The sequence below is a fragment of the Euleptes europaea genome, chromosome 2 (genome assembly GCF_029931775.1).
Source record: "Euleptes europaea isolate rEulEur1 chromosome 2, rEulEur1.hap1, whole genome shotgun sequence".
NCBI classification, from domain to species: domain Eukaryota; kingdom Metazoa; phylum Chordata; class Lepidosauria; order Squamata; family Sphaerodactylidae; genus Euleptes; species Euleptes europaea.
In genome coordinates this window covers 25,186,285-25,199,920 of record NC_079313.1, presented here as the reverse complement: position 1 = coordinate 25,199,920, position 13,636 = coordinate 25,186,285, and the positions used below count along the sequence as shown (strand labels likewise).

The following is a 13,636-nucleotide window of genomic DNA, read 5'->3' as shown; positions in this document are numbered from 1 at the left end:
ACGAGATGGAACTGTGGCATCTGCTCAGTTTTAAATGTCAGTCTTGTGTAGCTGAGCCCCTCTTTAAATTCTCAGGCGGAAGACAAGGCAGATGTTCTGAACAAGGAACTGCTACTGACAAAGCAGAAATTGGTAGAGACTGAAGAGGAGAAACGGAAACAGGAAGAAGAAACAGCCCAGGTAAAACTTCCTCAGTGTGTGAGTGTGTGTATGTGGGGTGGCATTGTATTTAAGTGTTTTGTACACACTTGCTAACCCCCCATTAGCAATTGTGTGCAAAACACTTAAATACTTTTCCCGTTGATGCACTGTAGCATGTTAGCTAACTATGCATCAAACTTCTAAGTAATTTCACTTCACAAGGTCCTACTGCAAGGCAAGTGTGGCCATCTCAAGTTGCAGCTTTTGGGTGTTCGCAAGTTGGAAAGATACTAGTGGTCCATGGGCGATAATCCATTGGGAATATATGGAAGTGCTTTTGTGCAGATCCCATTCACACCAATGAGGCTTCCCCTGGCAAAGTTCCCAGTGGATTGTGCCTCATGTTGTTTGATGAGAGGAAGTGCCATTCAGGAATGTTTGAGTTCAACTTGTGCTTGAGGCTGGTTTCTTTGCTTTGATCCAACAACCTCCAGTTTGTCTAAAGAGTATGAAGCCATACACATTTAAATGGCCTACAAAAGGTTCATATACAAGATGTCTTTTATTACAAACAAACAAGGTGTGGAGCTATTCCTGCAGCGCCAATACCCAGTTCCATACTCTTTGTGATTAGAATCATTACTGCACACACACTCACTCAGAAAGGAGGAGATATGCAGAGGTTTACCTCTAATTTTGACTACATGAAAGGTGCTAATTTTGAACATGCCACCCCAACTGTTTAAAAACACTTCAGTGATATAGTAGTCTTGGATCAGCAGATCTACATTTACTAACTCCCAAATGTGTACTTCACAATGGGGATATGACAGGGACCTGGAAAGGCACTTGTGAAAAGAGATTAGGGCCTTCCTGAGTTTCATTCCCAGCATGCTCTGTGACATTTGACAGTTGTGAAAAGCACTTTGCTTGTTTTCATACCCTTAGCTAGAATCATAAGACCATCATGCTTCTCTTCCCTTTCTTGGTAGGGCTGGTGTAGGCCATCCCTAGTCCTTGAGAACAAAATATAGAGCTGGAGAAGAAAAGAGCCCATTTGACAAGGACTTCCCAGCCTTTTTCTACTGTTGGTAGATCATTGTTGTGCTGTGATTACCATCTTTGGGTGGAAAATATTGCACGGTATATCACAATCTGAAGGACATAATTACAGTAGTACTCGCGAGAGAAATTACTACACCCTAGAAAATGTTCAGGCTTGACCTAGCAATTAAAATTTCTTGCAAAGATTTCCTAAGAACTGGGAATTCCTAATATACGCCAGTTGCTTTATTGTAGATGAAGGGTGTGTTCAAGAGAGTGATTACTTACTTGATCGCTGAGACATTTGTCCACCCTTAGTATTAATGCTTTCTCTAATTCTATGTGTAGCTGAAAGAAATCTTCAGAAAACAGCTGGAGAAGGCAGAATCTGAAATAAAGAAGACCACTGCCATTATTGCAGAATATAAACAAGTAATGTGTTTGATTTATTTTTTAATCAGCTGATCATACAATATGTTTAACCTTGTGAAGAATGAGTCGGTTAGAGTACATGTACTTTTTACAAGCAGCTTTACAAATTATAATTTTCTGATTTCTGAGGATAAAATTAAATGCTTAGCCATCTCCCACTGCAGACCAGTAAAAGACATGTTTTCCCCTTTGCTCATCTCTATTTGCCATATGTTTTAAGCCAATTATAATAAGTCACATCCTTCACTCCATTAAAGGTGCAGCTCCTCAGAGCTAATTTGTAGTTTAATCATCAGCCTGGCATATATTCCTCAGTCATCTGTCAGGAAATGACTGTTGACAGAATGCAGGCTTTGTAGTGAGTTGTAAGGAGCTGAAATGTTGAGGCCTTGTTAAAACATGTTAGGTTTCCTCTTTCTTTGAAAAACAAACTTTATTTGAGAGTGTCTTGTTATTTCTTCCTAGATTTGTTCCCAGCTGAGCAGCAGGCTGGAGAAACAGCAGACGGCCAGTAAAGAGGAACTGGAGGTTGTGAAGGTAAGAACAGATGTCACTAACACAGAATAGTCAGACATTGTTGACAGTTGTACCGTGACAAGTTGGCAAGCTAGCTTTCACAGGTGGTCAAGGTAGAGTTTAACAATTAACCTCTGAGGGTACCCTTCCTCAAAATGGCACGTAACAGAAACATGTTTGAAGCACCACAGAGGAAACGTGTGAGCTACTTAATCTGAGAGATAACATTCAGAGGCTTTTTCCTGTACTATACCATGATGGAGGCAAGGGCCAGTGGCTGCTTCCTCAATATATTGCCATGGTAATTATGTTTCTATCTTACACTGGGATGTTCAGGCTTTCCGCTGTAGATATTCTCTACCTTTTACAGTTGTAGAAATGCAAGTATGGCTTGTCACAGTGCTGCAAATTTTTTTAAAGTTGCGCCTGTGTAAACTGTCCATTCAACAGTTTAAAATGCAGAAATCCTAAAGCTTGAACGATTGAACACCCCCCTACGTTGGCCTTGGTAGGCCTGTGATCTTTCCTTTAATGCTGCAAATAGCAAAAGCCCTCCAAGTTCTCTCATCAGTTAAAACGGTGGATTCCCATCTAGTTCATCTTTGTGGCTCACACATTAGCTACCTGTGAATTGGACTATCTTTCCTACAAGACTGCATTTTTAGTTGCCATCACGTCTGCACGCAGAGTGGGGGATTGGAGGCTGTTGCGTTTTGAACCACCTTTCTTAAAATTTCATGCGGACAAGGTGGTTCTGAGACCGAGTTTGGACTTCCTTCTGAAAATTGTGTCAAGGTTTCACACATCACAAGACATCATACTAACTGTGTTCTTCCCAAATCCACTATCGGCAGCCGATAGGGCATTACACTCACTAGATGTGCGTAGAGCACTGTCGTTCTACTTAGAACGCACCCTCATTTTTAGGAAGGAAAGCAGTTTATTTATTTGTTTTAAAGGGTCTAACAAGGGAAAGGGTGTGCCCTCACAAACACTCTCCAGATGGGTCACCTCTGCCATCAGGCTTACATATGATAAGGCTCAGCAAGCTTGCCCATTGCACATCAGAGCCCACTTTACCAGGGCTCAAGCCTCCTCTGCTGAATTCATGGCCAATGTAGATCTCGGGGACATCTGCAGAGAGGCTACCTGGTCCACGCCGTCTACTTTCATCCGGCACTACTCCATGGATGTGGACTCCAGGAAGGATGCAGCTGTGGGAAAAGCAGTACTCCAGTCACTATTCAAATGAGCAGTCATACTCCTACCGCCTATACAGGTGAGCTTGCTACTCTCCCATGTGGGACTGCACAGAAGCCACCAAGGTGAAAAACAGTATTGCAGTTACCTGTAACTGTTGTTCATCAAGTGGTCTTCTGTGCAGGCACACACCCCTCCCTTCTTCCCCGCAGTAGACTGCTGTTCCAGTGTCTACGTGTACAGTGGTTCCACAGCGGCGTGGTAGAAATGAGGGAAAGTGCTCCCCCCTCCCTCCTCATCACATGACAGCTTGGGTGGGAACTCTCCTTGGCTCGAATGGGGAGGGGAGGGGGGAGCATTCCTAGGAGCGAATCTCTCCAGAAGCTGACAGATCTTCTTTGCGGCTGGCTCTGTGCAAGCGCAGTCCCGTGTGTGCCTGCACAGAAGTCCACTCAATGAACAACAGTTACAGGTAAGTACAACACTGTTTTTCTCAAGGATGGGGGAGCAATGGTTTCTGAATTCCTCGGCATCTTCAGATACTTCCTCTTTGTGGGATCAACAAAGCAGTGTAGTCTCATTTCTTGATAATCTTCTCTATTTTCTTTGGCGTCTCCCTCCGTAAAAGCCTTCTCTTCAGAAAGCTGTTCTGCCATAGCCAGTCCAAGCTCACTCTGTCCCATTTTTCGTGAGTACAATAAATAGGAAAATGACTGAACTAATCGCTCTTCTGTTGTGCTGCTTTCCCTAAAAAGAAAGTGTGAAATTGCTGTTTTTGTTTGTAGTTGCCTTTTTTGGAATCAGGATCCAGAAGGGAATTTAGGAAATCTAGAGGTGAAGTGGGTGGTGACGAGGCATGGCATTTTCAGTGGTGGCACTTGCTTGTGATGCTAACCTGGTGCATACACTATTTCTCTTTCTTTCTTTCTTTCTTTCTTTCTTTCTTTCTTTCTTTCTTTCTTTCTTTCTTTCTTTCTTTCTTTCTTTCTTTCTTTCCTTATTTATTTATTTATTTATTTATTTATTTATTTATTTATTTATTTATTTATGCTATTTCTAGCCCTCCCTCCCTGGCCAAGGTCAGGGAGGGTAACATCATTTAAAATCATACTTCAATGACATTAAAAATAATAACATTTATCAATAAGCCTTATACGTAAAACATTAAAATCCCAATTAAAATGCCAAGATTGCAGCCAAACTTCAATCATGTTGACCGAGACAAACAGGCATGAAACCAGAAGTGACGTCACTGCTTCGGGGCAGCGCTCTAGGATTCACCTACAAGAGAGTTTGAGGGGAATCATAGAGCATCACCCTGATACAGTGACAGGCCCAAACATTTATTTTTTTCACCCAGGCTCTTAACTAAAGTGTTGATCTTTTAAATTGTTTTTGCAGTTGCTTCTAGCCTGAAGACGGATGTGGAGAACATTTCAACTGCTAAATGTTTATGCTGTTTTATGCTTTGGACTTTTTTGGGGGGAGGTTGTGCTGTTTTACGCTGTAGGCTTGAATGATTTGTTCATTTTAATGATTTTATGATTTTATCTTGTTTTGTGATGGAAATGGCTGCCTGTGATGGAATGGCTGGCAGTGACATAGAAAGCCCTACCCTCCTGGCTCCTCCTCTCTTTGCTCCTAAAAAGAGGAGGAGAGGGGTAGAATTACCTCTTGTAGTCTGTGCTGGTTTAAAGCAAAAGCTGAACTGAATGTACCCCATTGACAACCTAATTCCTTCCTCCTGTTAGAGAGCCAGTGTGGTGTAGTGGTAAAGAGCGGTGGACTCTAATCTAGAGAACCAGGTTTGATTTCCCACTCCTCCACATGAGCAGCAGACTCTAATCTGGTGAACCAGGTTGGTTTCCCCACTCCTACACATGAAGCCAGCTGGGTGACCTTGGGCTAGTCACAGTTGTTTTCAAGCTCTCTCAGCCTCACCTACCTAACAAGGTGTAGGGAGAGGAAGGGAAGGAGATTGTAAGCCGGGTTGATTCTCCTTAAAAGGTAGATAAAATCGGCATATAAAAACCAACTCTTCTTCTATTAGGCACAGGCTAGCTCAGTTCTCACCTCAATATGCAGGATTAATCTTGGGTTCCTTCCTTCTCCTAGTTGGCGAGAAGAACAAAAAAGGAACCTAGCCACCACCACCTCCCATTAGAAATGTGTGGTCTTCCTGTTCAAACTATGTGCATTTTGGGCAAATATATGCTATCAAAAACCGAAATTACAGAAGCCTGGTCAAGAGTGCAAGATGGAGAAATGCACCAATTTACTAAGCTTTAATCCCTCCCGATGATATTTGATATTAATATACCTTAAATATTGGTAATAATTCAAGCAAAAGCTTGGCATGTAATGGAGCAACTTAGGGCACATGGCACTCTGGGAATACAGTGCTGCTGGGACTCAAGAAGTAGGGCAAGAGGAAGCAATGTCTTCTATATCCCATCAGTAGAGAGGCTTCTGAGAGCTGACATGCAGTTGTCTCTGGAGCTTAATATAAGGATAATTCCAGATGACGTTGCCTCTGTGACCTCTTGAATATAGCTGGATACCCTTTTGGCCAAGCAGAGTTACACGGGGAAGCTGGACTCCCATCTGCTCAGTGACTTTGCCATCGCCGCCAAGACCATCAGCTGAGCTGACGCTATCATTCTCAAGTGTCATAACTGGTTCTGTTTCAGGGCAAGGTGATGGCATGCAAGCACTGCAGTGAAATCTTCAGTAAAGAAGGGACGCTGAAAGTGCCTGCCGTGCCCAGAGAAAGCCAAGGGGTGGAAACAGATGACGAAAAGGATGCCCTTAAGAAACAGCTGCGGGAGATGGAGCTGGACCTGGCGCAGACCAAACTACAACTTGTGGAAGCCAAATGCAAAATACAGGTGACGCGATCTCTCTTTATAGGCTGAGAACGTTGTAGAATAGTTTGCCGTACAGTGAATGACACCTCTGCTACCCCTCTAGCAGTGCTGGGGAAACGAATGGCTGTTTATTTTGATGTGGACACCATTATGAACAATGTGACCTCCCTTTGTGGCCTCCTGTAACAATGCAGCTAACCACTTCATTTTGGAGAACATGTGCCTTTTTGCAGTAAGGAAAAGCTGCTTCTTTATGCACACACACACCCCGGCAAATGCGCCGCTTTCAGCTGATACTGTAAGGTGGAGTGAGGCATTTTTCAAAATGCTACATGCTTTTAAGTGCTTCTTTCCTGGTCAGAGTTGTTTCAGAGATTGTTATAAATGAACAACCTTCTTAGCTAGGGACTGAACCACTGATTCAGTTCAGACGCAATACAAAACCATGGATTATTTCAGCTGTGGTTGGTTTGTGAAGTGAGGATTCAGCTCACAGACCGTCACTGAGTCCTGGCTCATCTTGATGAGTCCTGGCTGCAAAGGCCTCTGTTCTTTCTGGCATCTTTCCTGCAAAAGCCCGGCTGTGGTCCCAGCATGCACTGTGACTCCAGCTGAAGGGCAAAGCTTCACCACAGTCGCCAAGTCATTTATCATTGGCTGGCATCACAGTGGATGTGGATAAGCGGTTGGCAGAGTGCAGCCACTCACTGGTTCACACTCCCTGAGCTCCCTAACTTTGCAGATTGACTGTTTCTGCACACCAAATCATAAAAATATGACCGCCTACACAGTCACCTAACCTTCCATATGTCCCAACAGACCGCCCCCCCCCCAGTTTCACCCCACAGTTGGTAACCATTCTGCCACTGGATCTAGCCTTGTACGCCAGCAGCAGTTTTTGTGAATTCTCTGCTTTCATTTTTTTAAGAAGAGTATCTCTGCAAAGGAAGGGACTAGAGAGGGTTTTTTTTTTTAATGAAAGCTGGGTATTCACAGAACCTGTTATTGTTATAACAGTATATTGATACATCCGTATGAAATTATTTAATGGTTTTTTTAAAAAATTGAAAAAGCCCCAGTATCCTGGGGAAAGGGGAATGGCTACTGTTGGGGGACTGGGGCATGAAAACTGCCATGTGGAATCTCCTTTGCCACTGTGCTATTCGGCAGCGATACCATCATTAGGTAAACCACACAAGCTTGTTCCCTTGTTGGAACCACCAATACTGCTGGATACTTTTATTTTAAATGTGTTTAAAACTTGCAAAATAGACTGCATTATATTCCTAGAATATGAAGATTTCCTATATAGGAGAGTTACTGAAATGAATGACTCTCGCTTGCAGTAGCCACTCATGAACTGCCTTTGGTCAGCTGAGATGCATCTGTTGATTGTTGATATAGCTAGATTCTGGAGGTGTGTGTTGCATTCAGTTGAGGTGTGGCAATGCAAAAGGAAATTTAGTGAAAAATTACAGTGAAACAGTAGAACTGTTTTGAATCAATAAAAATACTCAGTTTAAATGTTCTAATTCACAGAAATATATTTCTTGGCTTTTCCTTAATGGAAACAAATTGATCCAGGGTTTGTTTTCCCCTCCCCCAGTTGTTACAGGGATTGCTGGGGGTTTGGTTTAAAGCGAGGTCTTTTACCCATACACGGGATGAGCAAATCAGGAGGAATAAACTGACATAAAGCAATATAAACAGTAAAACAGGTGTTCTTTATTTAGGAGAACACACACACACACACAGAAAGACCATAATAATTCAACACACTCTCACAGAGTCCTACTGTGTGTGTGTATTAAGTGCCGTCAAGTCGCTTCCGACTCATGGCGACCCTATGAATGAAAGTCCTCCAAAATGTCCTATCTTTGATAGCCTTGTTCAGATCTTACAAGTTGAAGTCTGTGGCTTCCTTTATTGAGTCAATCCATCTCTTGTTGGGTCTTCCTCTTTTCCTGCTGCCCTCAACTTTTCCTAGAGTCCTAGTAGGGATAGGGTAACTGGAAGTTCATCTGCGTGGCTTCTATGCAGTCCCACATTGGGGCTGCGCAGGCGCAGGCCAGCCACAGATAAGATTTGTCAGCTTCTAGTAAAAACGAAAGTGAGAGTGCTCCCCCTCCCCGTGGGGCATGCAGCCTTCCCTCCCAGCGGTCACATGACCCAGGGGGAGGAAGCACTCTCCCCTCCAGTTCTCTTTCTGCCGCCATGGAGAGAGAACGTGTCTATAGCTTCTCTTCTACTGTTATTACTGAGTGGAGTCTAAGAAGGCTCCGCTTTTCAATCAATGTTATTCTTGTGGCACCAAAATGCGAAGACTTATTGCCACAAGCTTTGCCTCCTTTGCCTGAGGGAACGGCACATTCATTCCACCCTCAGAGCACTGAAGGCTCGTAATGATCGTCTGAACCTCTTCATCTGGAAGCCGGAGAAGGCACTTCTAAAAAGGCTTGGACCAAGCCAATTTTTGGCTCCCTCTTTGCCAGAAGAGTTGACAGTCTTTACAGATCCGCTGTGAATACAGTTATTTTCCGTACCATTCGCCTGTCCCAAATTCTATGGTGGTCAACGCCCTGTCGGGCAAATATGGATCATGTTCACATTCCTTGCCCCTAACCGGGGGGGACGCAGGCTAGATGCTTTACACAGGAATGTTTATACTTCCAGTGCCACTGGTTTTCACATTTCTATTTAATGGCAATTATGGCCAGATACTAATATGCCCTCTGGGATGGAATTTCATCCCAAATTAATATCCTACCGGAGGATCAATGCCCATCAGAATAAACTTCTCAGAGCATAAACATGACCCTCGACAGCTAGCACTTTGTTGCGGCGCGTCACATTGCGGACCCTTCCAGCAAGGTCAGGGCCTCGTCCATAGTCCTTTGGAAGCAGGCATGACTTAACCAATCCACCCTTCCGTATGACACTCGGTTGTGTATCTAGCACCTCGCCCTTGAGGGCGCCTCCGTCGCATGTTGGGAACCCACCCTTTGAGGGCACCTCGCTTTCAGCGATTAAACGATGCCTTTCTTGATCGTCTCAAGGATAACTGCTATGTCCTTGTGCATCGCCCCACTGTGCCAGCTTACAGCCAACACACTTTGGCATCTAGTCTCAAACATCTCGCCTATACAGGTACCAGGGTACCTTCCACCCCCAATCTCATTTCTGCCCAGCAGGATAGGGAGTTTTTTTGGGCACTCCTAGACATAGCAAGGGTCCTAGCCCATCTCTCAAGCCCAAGCAGGCGTGGCTAGACACTCAAGTGCGTTTCACAGACCGGTTGTCTGGTTGTTACAGTATATGATGTCCATCATGGATGATAATTGGATTCTCAAATGATAAAGCACAGATGCTTTATTGAGTTCGAGATGCTGCTTCCCTACCTCTTTCCGGCTTGCACTATGTCGCCGGCTCCCGCCCACGGGAACCTCTATGGAAAAGGGCCATCTGGGTGTTCCCCTCAGAGGATCGGGTCTATGGGTACTATTCCCATGTCTACCTAGTTAACAAAGAGAGGGGGAGTACCCCTATCTAGACCTGGGGACTGGACGACACAGTCAAGTTCCACAAATTCATATGTTGCTTATATGTTAAATACCCAAGGGCCTGCCACTCCCGAATGAGCGCATGGGGTTTGCCGTTGGGCTTGCGTGATGCATATTGCACATTGCAATCCTCAAAGACTGTGGAATCTGTCGCGCTTTCTCTGCAAGGGCAGGAACTATGGATATGCAGTTTGTCCCTGGTCGTGCTGCGGCACCTTGCACCTTCATGTTGTGCTTATCTGTAGGACTTACACACACGGCCCTGCAGGGATGTGTCGTTTTCCATACCTATATGACGGGTCGATAGTCGGTTACTCAGAGCCTGCCTTTGCTAGTCAGGCAGAGGTTCTTAATTTCCGTCCTAACCAACCTGGTCTCCTGGTCAACTATAAAAGTCTCTGTTGACCTCTTCTAAGGTCATAGATTCATGGTATCCACCTGCACTTGGCCACAGCTAGAGCTTACCTTCTAATACAGGAAATACACTCCATTGTCAGTTAGTTAACCTGTTCTAGGAAAGGTTCCATACGACCACTAAAATTCATTACTTGAGGCTCATGGCTTTCTCCACAGGCTCATTGTTCCTGACGCCTCCTTATCAGGATGGAGAGCTCATTGTAGGCTCTTAAGGCCCATGGTGTATGGCCTGCTCTAGAATCTACCCTGTACATTAACTTTCTTGAGCCTTATTCTATTAGGCTTACTCTCTGTTCCTTTACAAGGGTCCTCCAATATCGACATGTTCAGGTCACAATGGACAGCACCGCCCAGCACTAACAGGGCGGCATAAGGTTTTGCTGTGCACAGAAGCCATTGCAGTCTGGGCCTGGTCATAACACATGGCTCCACTGTCACTACCATTCACAGGCACGAGTTACGTTCTCGTAGACTTCGTAAGTTATCACCCTGACGATTGTCGCAAGCTCACTATAGACTCTCTTTGTCTCCATTATCTAGTTCTAATCTGGGGCACCACGCAAATGTATCTCTTGTGACTCAGCTCAATTCAGTGTTTCCTCATGGTGCTCCAGAGCGGGGGTGAGCCTACGCTCCATGGGGGACGCTTCCAAGTACTTGGCCGCCCCCACCTTTTCCCCTTGCTGACCAAGGTTCTGGTCAAGATCTGGTCGGAAAAGACAAGTGGCATCCTGGTAGCACCATCTGGCCCAGGAGATCCTAGTCCACAATTCTAATGCCTGACTCAAGGGAGTACTGTTCCTCCCCAAGATTTTTCTCACATTCCTTCCAGAATTAAGCTGGCAGCATGGAGAATTCTATGTAATCTATAGTCAGATAGGGTGACTAAGGTGCTGCTGCACCCCATTAAGTTGTCCATGAGACGTTTTTATTGAGGCCTAACGGAGACATTTGTCTCTGTGGGCTACTGGCAATGGTTTGTCCAGAGCTGCTTCTTTCCTGTTGTCAATTTTGGCTACCTCAACTACAATTCGGCCCTTCATGCTGAGTTGGACTCTCTTTCTGTGTTCTTTTTTCACACCCAGACTCACAGAACTTTTTTTATGGGGCCATATCAACCTCTATCTCAGGGTATCTCCACCTGTTCCTCAGTGGAGCTTTCCCTTCATGTTGTCCTGACTCATGAAACACCGTTTGAGCCTGGCCACCTGGGGCCTCTCTTTGCTATACCTATGGGACTGTCTGTCTGGTCATTATCACCTCGGCCAGTCATGTCAGAGATTTAGCTGCTCTTTGTCGTTCCTCACCGTTTACTAAGTTTCACGCTGATAAGTACTGTTGAAACCCGAGCTTTCTTTTACACAAGGTATCATTCTAACCGTGCCGGGTAACCGAGCTCGCTACTCTCCCAATGTGGGACTGCATAGAAGCCACGCAGATGAAAACAGAGTTTCACTTACCTGTAACTGTTGTTCATCTGGTGGATCTTCTATGCAGTAACACATTCCCTCCCTCCTTCCCCGCTGTGGGACCTCTCCGCAATCATGTGGTTATTGGTTCCGTGGCGGCAGGTTGGAGAACTGGAGGGGAGAGTGCTCCCTCCCCCTGGGTCATGTGACCGCTGGGCGGGAAGGCTGCATGCCCCAAGGGGAGGGGGAGCACTCTAACTTTCAATTTTGCTAGAAGCTGACAAATCTTATCCGTGGCTGGCCTGCGCAGTCCCAGTGTGTTACTGCATAGAAGATCCACCAGATGAACAACAGTTACAGGTAAGTGAAACTCTGTTATCATAGCTACCATCAGAGGTCTTGAGAGCAGTCAAAGGAGAGTGGTTGCAGTGAGGAGTGATCAGCTACAGGTGCTTCACAGAGAGAGAGAGACCCCGCACAAGCAGTATGGGGCAGACGTTTTGGATCCAGGAAAAATGCATACGAAGTTGCCACTGTGAGGGTGGCTATATTTATACTAAAGTTCTCCTCTAAGGCAGGGTGACTTTACTGGAAAGGTGGTCAAGGTACACAAAGGTATGATTGCTTCTCAAGTACTGAAACATTACAGTAAGAAAGAAAGAACAGGAGCTAGGCATTACAGAGAACAATAGAGGCTTGATGATCGGCAAGTATCAGGCAATTGTCAGTATTAAAAGTCTGTCAGGTGTATGTGGGTGAGGAAGAAAGGAGGGAAATTGAGAGATGAGATTAACCTGTTCCCAAGGAAGGAATTCAGGGTGTGTAGAGGAGCCTTATTGTCTTTTGGCTCCCGTCTTCAGGCTGATCTTGATAGAGCGGCCACGTTGATAGTTATTCAAAGGTAACAATGTTCTTTCTTTTGTCTGGAGAGACACCACTCTTCCACGGCTCAGGGGTTACAGGTGAGGCTGGAAACATTCTTTCTCCCAGTGGTTTGCAGCTTCATCCAAAATGGAGTTCAGGCCACTTCTGTTGCTGGGTTCACAACACTGCTTGCCTTTTGCAGGGTGCTGCTTGCTCTCTGCAGCTTTGTCCAGGATGGAGTTTAGGCCACTTCCGCTCCTTGGTTCGCCATGTTGCTTGCCTTCTGCATGGGCTCCCAGTTCTGCACATTGTTCCATGTGTGCTAGGAAAGCTGGGTATGCAGGGGTATGGCCACACCAGTAGTATTACTTGTTGCTCTGTAGAGAGGGGAAATTGCCATGATAATTTTTAACGGTGTTGACTGTGAACTCTTTTGTTGACAATACTGTACTTACTATTTTATTCTACACAAAGTTGCCCATCCATTGATGGATTGATGTTGTTCCCTGTATAATTTCAGTAATGCACTGTTCTAAATAAATGTACTTATTACATTTATTTGGGCAGCAGCATCAATTAATGACTTGGATATAAACAGCTCTGAATGTATTGCTGCTTTATTTTGCTCACTGTTGACCTCTTCTCCCTCATTAGGAACTGGAGCACCAGAGAGGAGCCCTTATGAGTGAAATCCAAGCGGCCAAAAACTCTTGGTTTAGCAAAACCCTGAACTCTATCAAAACGGCAACCGGCACACAGCCGCCACCACTGCCCCAGCAGCCGCCGCAGCCCCCTCCAGTGCCATCCTCGCCCAAAGAGGAGAGCACATAGTTGGAGCCAGGTCCCCAAGCACAAGAGCACAATGAACAAAGCAGCTGCAGCCCCTTCAAGAATTCCTCCCAAGGCACCTTCTGTGGGGGGAAGGGGGGGAGGCAGAAAGCCAGCCTTGAAACGTATTCCTTTGGTGTCTTTCATTTGTTCCAATGGTGGCCCTTTCTAAAGGGAAGTTATTTAAAGAATCCCTGTTTTTACGTGGAATATTTCTTTCCTAGCTGCCTTGCCCAAAGCCACGCCCCCATACCTTCATATCTGACACGTTATTTTGTATGGCTAGTTGTTAAAAGATGGGTAACGAATAATTCAGAACTAAGTGTTTAGTATGTTGCTAAAAATTGTTCATAATTAT

At 45.1% G+C, this 13,636-nt stretch overlaps 1 protein-coding gene across 1 annotated transcript in view; it reads left to right on the top strand.

The window, feature by feature from the left end:
* The window catches only part of RABGAP1L (RAB GTPase activating protein 1 like), a 196,453-nt gene extending 183,107 nt beyond the window's left edge, over positions 1 to 13,346 (top strand). Inside the window, exons 4-8 of the mRNA XM_056867418.1 lie at positions 76 to 180; positions 1,534 to 1,617; positions 2,083 to 2,154; positions 6,024 to 6,221; positions 13,105 to 13,346. Of these exons, the coding sequence (XP_056723396.1) occupies positions 76 to 180; positions 1,534 to 1,617; positions 2,083 to 2,154; positions 6,024 to 6,221; positions 13,105 to 13,281 (636 nt within the window). The 3' untranslated portion in view covers positions 13,282 to 13,346. The remainder of the gene's footprint in view (positions 1 to 75; positions 181 to 1,533; positions 1,618 to 2,082; positions 2,155 to 6,023; positions 6,222 to 13,104) is intronic.
* Positions 13,347 to 13,636: the final 290 nt, after the last annotated feature.